The sequence below is a fragment of the Panulirus ornatus genome, chromosome 20 (genome assembly GCF_036320965.1).
Source record: "Panulirus ornatus isolate Po-2019 chromosome 20, ASM3632096v1, whole genome shotgun sequence".
NCBI lineage: Eukaryota > Metazoa > Arthropoda > Malacostraca > Decapoda > Palinuridae > Panulirus > Panulirus ornatus.
Genome location: NC_092243.1, coordinates 74,877,031 through 74,890,322, shown reverse-complemented (window position 1 = coordinate 74,890,322; position 13,292 = coordinate 74,877,031). Strand labels below are relative to the sequence as shown.

Sequence of the window (13,292 nt, the reverse complement as noted above, 5' to 3'; positions counted from 1 at the left end):
ATTGTCCACATGGGCGGCTGAGGTTGTGACACCTTAGCTCTCTGATGGTTCAGTGTTACACAGACTTTGTTTCATGCACAAAATTATTAAAAATATTGTATAGATTACCTTCAGGCTATGTGTAAAAGGTGTATATGAAACGTAAATGAATTTAGTGTTCAGACTGAGGTCCCATCTCCAAGATATCTCTTTATGTATATGCAAGTATTCCAAAATTGAAAAAATCCAAATTGAAGTTTCAGTCATATAATGTTCTTCAGTTCTCTAGAGATGATGGTATAATGTCCACGGTAAACTTCATTGATTGGCAAGACAGAAGAGGAGTAACTTTGTTTGGCCAGTGATAGTTCTTTTCTTTGGCCATGCTCGGCTTGCTTTTTTTTTTTTTCTTTTTTTAAGGCTCCAGTGACAGACAAAAAAGAGTCTACATCAAGGCCAGGCCTTTATTGAAATATGGAGAGGTTAATTAGGGGGGAAAAGAGACCAGGTTATAGTTGTTGGGAAAGGCATGAGAGGGTAGAGAGTTCCAAACTCCAAGGTGTAGTGAATTGAACAATTGTCAAAGTGGCACACCCTTGAGTTGCCAACAGCCACACTATCAACCTTTCTCCAGAATGGCTTATTCTCCCTGAAGTGTATTGATATTCACTCATCCTAACTCTTGTTTGCCCTCTTTTTCAACCCCTTCAGTTTCCTCTTGACCTACCACTTTCTCATGTACATCTCTCCCAGTCATTTGTGCCCTGTATGTACCACTCATAAACCTCTCTTATATCTTTCACTGAAAACTGTACTTTATCATCCCACCAACTACCCTCTCTTACCTACCCACTTTACCTGTGTAATGCCTGCCAAGTAAGTTCGCAAAGAGTCCAAGAGGGTTGACGGGTGTAAGGTAAGATGGAGATTTGGTAACACTGCACAGTATGAGATACTGTGTATGTAAAGTATGCTTACAGCTATGATAAAAATCTTTTGACTTGCATATAGTAAGGTATGAGGAGGATGAAATGAAACACATAGATCAGAATTTAAGTACAAAATGTTCAGAGTGTATGTAGCACCATCACACATAGGATAATCTGTCACAGATGTTGTACTGTGTTGAGTGGTGAAGTTTAAATTCCTGTGAAAGAATATAAAGTCCATCTAACACTGAGCAGTTCAGTGTCATGATTTAGATGTATGACATTACTGAACGTTTGATTTTAGAGGGTAAGTATAACGCAAATATTTCCAGGCTACTTTCGATGCTGGTTGCAAGCACAAGTGGGGGAGAGAGAGACCAAAGGGGGGAGGAATGAGAAGAGGATGGGGGAGTATGATGTTCTGAAAGGAATGATGATTGAAGGGTTGTGAAGGAAGGATTAACAATGGGAACACAGCAGAAATGATTGTAAAAGTGTACAGTGCTTTAAAACACTGATTATTATCACCATACTAGTCAGTGTCAGTGATAACCTCAACTACAGAACTCATTTACCTAAATGTATTTCAGGCTATAGCAGTGAACTTGTCTCTCAACATTCACTTCCCTACACACACTCATCATGATACGCACACTCACTTTAAACCCTGACCCACTTACACCGACTATCCCTCCCATATCATCATTCTCCGTTTTGGCATCAAATGATTATGGTTGAAACAGTGTTGTTCACACAGAGTTGGAAACCAAGGTATGAATGAGGTTTACCTCTATTGTTTGGCACCAGTCTTTACATTTAACAGAAGTAGCAAGATTGTCATCGTTGAAAATGAAAATGGAGTATGCCTTCACGATAAACTAGCTCACAGAGGTAGAATTATCGGCATGAAGGAAAGTGGTTGGTCTGCCCGACATAGCATTGGAACTTGGCATTTCGCAGAGTACAGTTTACATATGGTGGAGGAGATGGCTTGAGGAGGGGAATTTACGAGATTCTGAGGTTAGTTGGATCCAAGAAAGCCACAGCTGAGGAACATCAACATATCTTGTAGCAGTAACAGAGGACTCTAAGACCAGTGCTGTAGCTCTCCTGGTCGACCTGCGACATCAAGTTTCAGTTTGCACCGTGTGAAACTGAATTTACAAAGATGGCAGGCCTTATGGGAATCCTGCCAAGTAAAACTAACCAAGCAACATTGCATGGAGAGGAAACCCTTTAGGCAGCACTGCATGCATGAGGATATGCAGTTTTGAGGAGGGGTTATACTCTCTTATGAGATTACCTATTCATCCAGCACACATGGAGGCACCATTGCTGGCACACAAATGGGACAAGATACATTCTGGAGAATATCTGGGAAGTCATCGGGAGCAGTCACATTACCTACAACATCTGGAGATGTCTTCGTGTATGTGGATTGGGGAATTGGCTTATACTGAAAGGTGCTGCACTATAGAGAAGTATCTTGAGATACTAGAGAAGTGATGCACTTATTCTCTCCATATGTCCAAACCATTTCAACATATCATCATCTGCTCTCAAATGGTTGGGTGCCAACTGACTGGAAACTAGCAAATGTTTCTGCTGTATATAAAAAGGGGAGACAAAAAGTCTGCCTTGAACTACTGCCCAATTAGCCATACATGAGTGTTAGGTAAAATGATGAAAAAATGATACAACCACCACAGTTTCTTCAGTAGAAGATCCTGCCTGACATATCTGTTGGAATTTTTTAATGTTATCAGAATTGAGATGAAAAAGTACCATCTGATATAGTATATTTAGATTTCTAAAAGGCTTTTGATAAAGTACCTCTCAAGAGACTTACGTAAACTCAAAGCACAAGGGATAAGTGAAGAACTCTGTACATGGATCAGAGACTGGTTTAGTGGAAGAAAGCAGCATGCACTATCAAATGTTCACATAAAACCTCAAATTGGCTAGACATAACAAGTGGTTTGCTACAGGGGTTGGTCTTGGGCCCATTTCTTTTCATAGTATACATGAACGGCCTAGAATTCGGTCTCATAGCTAAGATTTCCAAATTTGCTGACGACATTAAACTAGGAGGTAGAGCTGCGAACAGGCAGGACTGCAAAATGATGTAATGAGATCTTAACTTCCTAGGAGAGTGGTCAGACAGATGGCAAATGAAGTTTGATGTAGACATGTGTAAAGTTATGCTCTTTGGAGCCAATGATATACGTTATGAGTACAAAACTATTTGGAAACTCTCTAACTAAAGTAAATGAAGAAAATTACCTTGGAGTTGTCATTAGCAACAGTCTAAAGTACAATAAACAGTGTCAAGTAGCAAGTAAAAATGGCAAGCCAGGAATATAGATTACAAGACACCAGAAACAATTCTCAAGCTTTATAATTCTCAAGGAAGACCACACCTTGAATATACAGTCCAGTTTTGGTCCCCAAACTATGAAAAAGATCAGGAAAAATTACAGTAAGTACAAAGTTGCATGACAGAACTGATCCCATCCCTTAGAAATGTGGCATGCAGAGAGAGGCTGAAACAGTTGGATCTCTTCTCCCTTAAAAAATGTAGACTTTGCAGTGACTTAATCTAAGTGTTCAAAATTCTGAACAAGTTTGATAAAGTAAATAACGAATATCTTTTTGAAATACAAGAAAATACAGTTACCAGGACAAACGGAATAAAACTCAAAAGGTAAAAGATGTAGTATGGATGTTGGAAAAGTTTATTTTCCTATATGTGTGTTGAGCACTGGAATAAGTTACCATCGGATGTATAGAATGCTAAGACTATAAATACCTTCAAATATTTTATAGATCCAGGTATACTCAGAGAAAAATGCCAGAAATAAACTATATAAACAACAGCAATAACAGGGACATCAGAAGGCTAATGTGCAGCATTGGGGAGTCTGTGATAATTTAGAAAATGCTGAGCAGAATTACATTTTCTTGTCAAGTTAAACTTTTTTTCCCCCCAGGCAACCCAGTCTTGGGCCAATCAGGCCTCCTGTTGTCTGTTTTTTTCATTTAAACTCATGTATAATAGTGTAAACCACACTCTTTATTCCCACACATCTCTCTTACCCTGTCATTACTTACTCAGTCAAACCACCTCACACCCCACATTTTCCCCAAGCTTTTAATTTCCAACACATCCACCCTCCTCTGCACAACCCGATCTATAGACCATGCCTTGTAGTCATGTAATATTGTTAGAACTACTATTCCTTCAAACATACCCATTTTTGCTCTCCAAGATAATGTTCTCTCTTTCCACACATTATTCATCACTCCCAGAACCTTCGCCCTTTCCCCCACCCTATGACCCTACTTGTAAGCTGTAAATAGTCAAGAAATGAAAGTAGAACTTGTTTACTCAGTTATATGAATAACCATTTTTTTTCACTCCATTACAGAATAGTCATAAGAATGTCTTTTACAGGCTTTGGTAGGGGACAAAACATTAGCATTCTGGTTAATGGACAAGGAGATGTACACTCATATGTCCAAGTTCTCTAAGCCATCCTTGATCATTGACCGAGGGATGGCCTTACACAAAATGATACGATTGATTTCACATGGCCTTGGTGGTGAAGGCTACCTCAACTTTATGGGTAAGTGCTTTCTCAACATTTGAAATTTTAAGATAATTTCTCTTATTAAAATTGGTTGTAAGATGAAAATAAATCTGGCCTCCCACCCAGATGATGTAACAGTTTCATCGAAAGTCTATGGGTAGCAGTGTTGGCTAATATTTGGACAAGAACAAAAAATTCCTTAACATATAGACCGTTCTTTTGTTCCACTAGATTATACCTCACACTCTCAAAAACAAATGTATCAGAACAGCAAACCACACAAAATGCTTCACTCAGAACAGTAATTGGTTACCTAACAACCACAAGCTCTCAGCACCTTCGTAATGAAACAAAGATCCTCCTAACATGCTTGGCACTCATTTCTTTGCAACAGTAGTTGACCAATCCCACTGAAAGTGCTTCACACCTAAGTGTTAACTTCCAAGTAGAAATAAAAAGCTCACTCCTTCCTCATATTTCAGCAACCTCTACTCACAGTTCCCCCAACATCAGCAACTATAACACCAACAAAACACATACACAATGATATAAGGAAGCAACCAGTTATAGTTATGTTTGACTTAGAACCATCAATTCCAGAAGTATCTTTAAAAGGCATGATGTAAGTCAGGGGGATATTCATCAACAAAACAAAGGAAGAGAGGGAGAAAAGTAAAGTCAAAAGACAAAAAAAAAAAAAAATGGAGATACCACACATGGCAAGAGGTAGATTTTTTTTCCCAGCTTTGTATCATTTGCAGATTTTGATATCTTGCAGTGCAGCCCATTATCATTATCATTAATGTATTAGAAAAAGCAAACTATTCCCAGTATTTATCCTTGTGGTACTCCATTTGTTACATCTAACCATTCTGAGACTTGACTGTTGATATCTACTCTTTGTTTATGGCTAGTTAACCAGTTTCCTATCCATTGAAGTACATCCCATCAGTGTCATATGACTTATTTTTGTATGTAATCTTTGATGTGGAACTGTATCAAAAGCTTTTGAATGTTTAGTTAATAAGATTAACTGGTTTACTTTCATAGTACATGTTAAATATATCATAAAAGAAATTAAGGAGATTTGTCAGACAAGCAGTTTCGTTGAAAACCATGCAGAGAACTGCTTTGTTAATTGGTAGTCCTCTAATTGGCTTATAATTCTATATCAAATGATGGTTTCCATAGCTTTTCCAGTTATAATCATTAAGTTAATAGGCCAATAATTTCTAGGCAGTGACTTGATAACTTTTTTGAATATTGATGTCACATTGGCAAGCTTCCATTCTTCTGAAACTTTTCCTGTATTAAAGAATGTATTGAAAAAGGCAGACAAGGCCTTGACTATCTTATATTTTGCCTTTTTCAATGTTCTTGGATAAAACTTATGAAGGCCTGTCTTTATTTATTTTCATTCTTCAGCTTTTATATCCCCTCTCTTATCAGTGAAACGACTCAGGACATGTCCTGTGTTGTGTCTTTGTCCTAAATACAGATGAAAAAAAAGGACCATTTAATGTTTTTGTCTGTTTCCCTGGCACTACCTTGCTGTTTCCTGGCACTGCCTCACTGACATGGGAAAGGGCGATCAAGTATGATGAATAAGTATTATGATAATATTTTTGCCATGGTTTCATTGTCTTGAATCAATTTACTGTTTTCTGTAATTAATGGACCTATTGACTGGGCATATGGTGTGCAAAGTGAGAGGGTTAGGGAAAATGATTTGGTAAACAGAGAAGAGGTAGTAAAAGCTTTGCGGAAGATGAAAGCCGGCAAGGCAGCAGGTTTGGATGGTATCGCAGTGGAATTTATTAAGAAAGGGGGTGACTGTATTGTTGACTGGTTGGTAAGGTTATTTAATGTATGTATGACTCATGGTGAGGTGCCTGAGGATTGGCGGAATGCGTGCATAGTGCCATTGTACAAAGGCAAAGGGGATAAGAGTGAGTGCTCAAATTACAGAGGTATAAGTTTGTTGAGTATTCCTGGTAAATTATATGGGAGGGTATTGATTGAGAGGGTGAAGGCATGTACAGAGCATCAGATTGGGGAAGAGCAGTGCGGTTTCAGAAGTGGTAGAGGATGTGTGGATCAGGTGTTTGCTTTGAAGAATGTATGTGAGAAATACTTAGAAAAGCAAATGGATTTGTATGTAGCATTTATGGATCTGGAGAAGGCATATGATAGAGTTGATAGAGATGCTCTGTGGAAGGTATTAAGAATATATGGTGTGGGAGGCAAGTTGTTAGAAGCAGTGAAAAGTTTTTATCGAGGATGTAAGGCATGTGTACGTGTAGGAAGAGAGGAAAGTGATTGGTTCTCAGTGAATGTAGGTTTGCGCCAGGGGTGTGTGATGTCTCCATGGTTGTTTAATTTGTTTATGGATGGGGTTGTAAGGGAGGTAAATGCAAGAGTCCTGGAAAGAGGGGCAAGTATGAAGTCTGTTGGGGATGAGAGAGCTTGGGAAGTGAGTCAGTTGTTGTTCGCTGATGATACAGCGCTGGTGGCTGATTCATGTGAGAAACTGCAGAAGCTGGTGACTGAGTTTGGTAAAGTGTGTGGAAGAAGAAAGTTGAGAGTAAATGTGAATAAGAGCAAGGTTATTAGGTACAGTAGGGGTGAGGGTCAAGTCAATTGGGAGGTGAGTTTGAATGGAGAAAAACTGGAGGAAGTGAAGTGTTTTAGATATCTGGGAGTGGATCTGTCAGCGGATGGAACCATGGAAGCGGAAGTGGATCATAGGGTGGGGGAGGGGGCGAAAATTTTGGGAGCCTTGAAAAATGTGTGGAAGTCGAGAACATTATCTCGGAAAGCAAAAATGGGTATGTTTGAGGGAATAGTGGTTCCAACAATGTTGTATGGTTGCGAGGCGTGGGCTATGGATAGAGATGTGCGCAGGAGGATGGATGTGCTGGAAATGAGATGTTTGAGGACAATGTGTGGTGTGAGGTGGTTTGATCGAGTAAGTAACGTAAGGGTAAGAGAGATGTGTGGAAATAAAAAGAGCGTGGTTGAGAGAGCAGAAGAGGGTGTTTTGAAATGGTTTGGGCACATGGAGAGAATGAGTGAGGAGAGATTGACCAAGAGGATATATGTGTCGGAGGTGGAGGGAACGAGGAGAAGAGGGAGACCAAATTGGAGGTGGAAAGATGGAGTGAAAAAGATTTTGTGTGATCGGGGCCTGAACATGCAGGAGGGTGAAAGGAGGGCAAGAAATAGAGTGAATTGGAGTCATGTGGTATACAGGGGTTGACGTGCTGTCAGTGGATTGAAGCAAGGCATGTGAAGCGTCTGGGGTAAACCATGGAAAGCTGTGTAGGTATGTATATTTGCGTGTGTGGACGTGTGTATGTACATGTGTATGGGGGGGGGGGCCATTTCTTTCGTCTGTTTCCTTGCGCTACCTCGCAAACGCGGGAGACAGCGACAAAGTATAAAAAAAAAAAAAAAAAAAAAAAAAATTGACTGGGCAATGACTCTTTTGCTTCTAATATAGCTAGAAAACTCCATAGGGCTTCTTTTGCTATTTTCAGCAATAATTGCTTCATATTGACATTTACTTTGTCATATAACAATCATACTTTCTCAATACAGTTTTACTTACCTTACTCTGTCACGTTGGTTATTGGATTCTCTGAGTTTCTGATGAGCTACTTTCTTTGACAAGAGGCACTTTTTTTTTTATTTCACCATTCCTCCATCTTAGTTTTGATTTAGAAAAAGACCATCTACTTTGGCTTGGTATGTTCCCTCTGCTGATTTGAAGGTTTTCCGAAATTTTTCCAAGCTGTGTTCATGTCAGTTTCGTTGACTGTATATCCCAGGTTTGCCTGTCAAGAGCAGTGCAGATATCATTAAAATTTGCCATGTTAAAACTGGGTGATTGTTCACAGTTATCATTTTGACTAACATTACATGCAGTGTTGAAAGTGACGTCAAAAGTAATTTGTTGGTGATCACTTATACCAAACTTTTCTACAACTTCAACATTATTAACGAGATCTTTATGTATATTATGAACTAAATCTATTTTCGTCACAAGTAGGTTTCTCAACTAATTGGATTAGGGCGCTATCAAGCAACTGAGGTAGAGACCATGCACAGACCTGCTGGAAAGGAATTCTCCCTGCTTAGATAACGTTGAAGTCTCCTACAATGATAGAATCTTGTTCATTACAAATTTCTGCCAATTGATCATAAAGTCTTATGTTTACCTTTGTTGTCTTTGTGAGTGCCTATAGACTACCCCTACTGTTATTTTTATACATAAGTTATCTTTAATTTCTACTAAAATGAAGTCAACATTTCCAACACCTACAGCAGTTTTTTCAATGGGATTTAAATGAGCTTTAACAAAGAGGAGGACACTACTGCCTATGTTGTTTCCCCCTATCCTTATTTAACAGAGTTTACCCTGGAATTGAGTATTCGGTGAGGCTGTTAGAGAGGGGAGGAAAGTGTGGGTGAGGGTTGGAGGAAGTGAGTGCCCTGCAGGGGACAGAGGCTTGGAGTGGTTGGTCATGCAGTTAGTGGTTGGGGATTGAAGGGAGATTGAAGTTAGAGCTGTGTATGGTTGGGATCATTTAATGAAGGAAATGTATGTGTGGAGTATGTCCAGCTGCTAAAGCACCCAAAATGAACAAAGCTCTGAAGCTGGTACAAGGTTGGCTGAAGAAGTTAGAATGTGAAGGAAAATTGTTAATTCACTACTAGCAATTACTTTTCAGTAAATTTTTGTTATTATTTTAACATTCTATAGACTTGTTATGTTTTAGTTAAGTACATTTGTTAGCTTTATGATGGAAAAAATACTGTTTCTGCCCTTGTGTAGAAAAAAAATTATTTCAGCCCTTCTGTATTTTGTACATCTCTTATTGAAGATTGTTTTTAGTTTACTGCATTTGAAGGATTCAGGTGTTGAGACAGTCTTAAACTTTCAGGCAATGAGTTTGGACACCCCGAATGGCTTGACTTTCCTCGAGTGGGGAATAAAGAGAGCTACCACTATGCCAGAAGACAATGGAATGTGGTGGATGATGAGCTCCTCAAGTATCAGTACTTGAATAATTTTGATATGGCAATGAACAAGTTGGAGGATAGATATGGCTGGCTTCATAATGGACCTGTAAGTATTTAGAAGAGAATAGTGCAAGCATTACAGATTACTATAGGATTTGAATGCTTGTTCAGTCTCAGACAAATGAAGCCTCTTTCACTCCATCCTTCCTTCCTTCTTAATCCATCCCCTACTCTTCCATCTTGCTCCCTTTATGTATGGTATACAGAAGTATCAATGCTGTCAGCACACACAAATTTGATAAGTTGTTTGATTGTAAAGTTCAAGAGATGGGGGCCCCATAGGTATAAAACTCCCTTCCAATACAGTACAACTAAGTAAATACGTATCTTCTTAGTCAGTCTTACCTCACTTCATCCTGTCTCTGTGTCCAAACCATTTTAACACCTTGTTCAGCTCTTTCATTCATTCTCAGCTTACTACCAAATCTCTCATTCACAGTCATTCCTCATAGTATCAACCCTCTTCACACCACATATTGTCCTCATGCAGTTAATGTCCAACACACCCATTCTCTTTCATTCTTTTGTATGTAAGGCTCCCAACTTGCATCCATACAATGTTAATGAACTACATTACCATCAAGCAAAGCAATTTTACCCTCATAGGCAGTGACCTCTCTTACACACAAGGAAGCAGGGAGCTGAAAATCTTCCCCTTTTATATTGCATTCCAGGGGAGAGACTAGAGGAAGGAGTTAAGCAAGGATCTTTTTCTGTAAGGCTTATTTATCCGTTCCTTATGCTGCCTAACTTGGGAAATAACATTCAAATCTCTTATCCCTAATATCCAATAACTCGCATCGGAATTGCTGAGACACACTTTTTTTCTGCCCAAAACCCTTGCCTTTCTTCCTCACCTCTCTTGTTACCATTTGCAATAATCTCTGCCAGTTTTCCATCACTTGCATTTCACATTCATTCTCACCCACATCAGCCTACCTAACCTAACCAACACAAATTGTTACTTCACTTTTTATGTATTTTCTCTTACTCTTTCTTGCCGATCTGTTAGTTTGTAAAGGAGAAAACTTTTAATCTCTTTATTTGAAATATGATAGATAACAGCCAGTTTTACTGTGTAAGGATTATAAAGAAAAGGTTGTAACTGTCAAGAAAAAATGCAATTTTGAACCATTATGTGACATTCATTTTTTCATTTCATTTCAAGCTAGAAGTTTCAGTTTCTAAATTGTTTCTTACATTTTTCACATGTATATATATGTATGTGTGTGTGTGTGTATGTGTGCGTGTGTGTGTATGTGTGTGTATGTGTATATATATATGTATATTATCCCTGGGGATAGGGGTGAAAGAATACTTCCCACGCATTCCTCGCGTGTCGTAGAAAGCGACTAGAGGGGACGGGAGCGGGGGGCCAGAAATCCTCCCCTCCTTGTATTTTTTTTTTTAACTTTCTAAAATGGGAAACAGAAGAAGGAGTCACGCGGGGAGTGCTCATCCTCCTCGAAGGCTCAGATTGGGGTGCCTAAATGTGTGTCGATGTAACCAAGATGTGAAAAAAGGAGAGATAGGTAGTATGTTTGAGGAAAGGAACCTGGATGTTTTGGCTCTGAGTGAAACGAAGCTCAAGGGTAAAGGGGAAGAGTGGTTTGGGAATATCTTGGGAGTAAAGTCAGGGGTTAGTGAGAGGACAAGAGCAAGGGAAGGAGTAGCAGTACTCCTGAAACAGGAGTTGTGGAAGTATGTGATAGAATGTAAGAAAGTAAATTCTCGATTAATATGGGTAAAACTGAAAGTTGATGGAGAGAGATGGGTGATTATTGGTGCATATGCACCTGGGCATGAGAAGAAAGATCATGGGAGGCAAGTGTTTTGGGAGCAGCTGAATGAGTGTGTTAGTGGTTTTGATGCACGAGACCGGGTTATAGTGTTGGGTGATTTGAATGCAAAGGTGAGTAATGTGGCAGTTGAGGGAATAATTGGTATACATGGGGTGTTCAGTGTTGTAAATGGAAATGGTGAAGAGCTTGTAGATTTATGTGCGGAAAAAGGACTGATGATTGGGAATACCTGGTTTAAAAAGCGAGATATACATAAGTATACTTATGTAAGTAGGAGAGATGGCCAGAGAGCGTTATTGGATTACGTGTTAATTGACAGGCGCAAGAAAGAGAGACTTTTGGATGTTAATGTGCTGAGAGGTGCAACTGGAGGGATGTCTGATCATTATCTTGTGGAGGCTAAGGTGAAGATTTGTATGGGTTTCCAGAAAAGAAGAGTGAATGTTGGGGTGAAGAGGGTGGGGAGAGTAAGTGAGCTTGGGAAGGAGACTTGTGTGAGGAAGTACCAGGAGAGACTGAGTACAGAATGGAAAAAGGTGAGAACAATGGAAGTAAGGGGAGTGGGGGAGGAATGGGATGTATTTAGGGAATCAGTGATGGATTGCGCAAAAGATGCTTGTGGCATGAGAAGAGTGGGAGGTGGGTTGATTAGAAAGGGTAGTGAGTGGTGGGATGAAGAAGTAAGAGTATTAGTGAAAGAGAAGAGAGAGGCATTTGGACGATTTTTGCAGGGAAAAAATGAAATTGAGTGGGAGACGTATAAAAGAAAGAGACAGGAGGTCAAGAGAAAGGTGCAAGAGGTGAAAAAAAGGGCAAATGAGAGTTGGGGTGAGAGAGTATCATTAAATTTTAGGGAGAATAAAAAGATGTTCTGGAAGGAGGTAAATAAAGTGCGTAAGACAAGGGAGCAAATGGGAACTTCAGTGAAGGGCGCAAATGGGGAGGTGATAACAAGTAGTGGTGATGTGAGAAGGAGATGGAGTGAGTATTTTGAAGGTTTGTTGAATGTGTTTGATGATAGAGTGGCAGATATAGGGTGTTTTGGTCGAGGTGGTGTGCAAAGTGCGAGGGTTAGGGAAAATGATTTGGTAAACAGAGAAGAGGTAGTAAAAGCTTTGCGGAAGATGAAAGCCGGCAAGGCAGCAGGTTTGGATGGTATTGCAGTGGAATTTATTAAAAAAGGGGGTGACTGTATTGTTGACTGGTTGGTAAGGTTATTTAATGTATGTATGACTCATGGTGAGGTGCCTGAGGATTGGCGGAATGCGTGCATAGTGCCATTGTACAAAGGCAAAGGGGATAAGAGTGAGTGCTCAAATTACAGAGGTATAAGTTTGTTGAGTATTCCTGGCAAATTATATGAGAGGGTATTGATTGAGAGGGTGAAGGCATGTACAGAGCATCAGATTGGGGTAGAGCAGTGTGGTTTCAGAAGTGGTAGAGGATGTGTGGATCAGGTGTTTGCTTTGAAGAATGTATGTGAGAAATACTTAGAAAAGCAAATGGATTTGTATGTAGCATTTATGGATCTGGAGAAGGCATATGATAGAGTTGATAGAGATGCTCTGTGGAAGGTATTAAGAATATATGGTGTGGGAGGCAAGTTGTTAGAAGCAGTGAAAAGTTTTTATCGAGGATGTAAGGCATGTGTACGTGTAGGAAGAGAGGAAAGTGATTGGTTCTCAGTGAATGTAGGTTTGCGGCAGGGGTGTGTGATGTCTCCATGGTTGTTTAATTTGTTTATGGATGGGGTTGTTAGGGAGGTGAATGCAAGAGTTTTGGAAAGAGGGGCAAGTATGAAGTCTGTTGGGGATGGGAGAGCTTGGGAAGTGAGTCAGTTGTTGTTCGCTGATGATACAGCACTGGTGGCTGATTCATGTGAGAAACTGCAGAAGCTGGTGACTGAG

At 39.7% G+C, this 13,292-nt stretch overlaps 1 protein-coding gene across 3 annotated transcripts in view; it reads left to right on the top strand.

Annotated features, from left to right (window-relative positions):
• The window catches only part of AGBE (1,4-alpha-glucan-branching enzyme), an 81,829-nt gene that overhangs the window by 54,529 nt on the left and 14,008 nt on the right, over nucleotides 1-13,292 (top strand). For all 3 annotated transcript variants that reach the window (XM_071675299.1, XM_071675300.1, XM_071675298.1), the window contains 2 exons: nucleotides 4,363-4,534; nucleotides 9,445-9,629. In XM_071675299.1, the coding sequence (XP_071531400.1) occupies nucleotides 4,363-4,534; nucleotides 9,445-9,629 (357 nt within the window). The remainder of the gene's footprint in view (nucleotides 1-4,362; nucleotides 4,535-9,444; nucleotides 9,630-13,292) is intronic.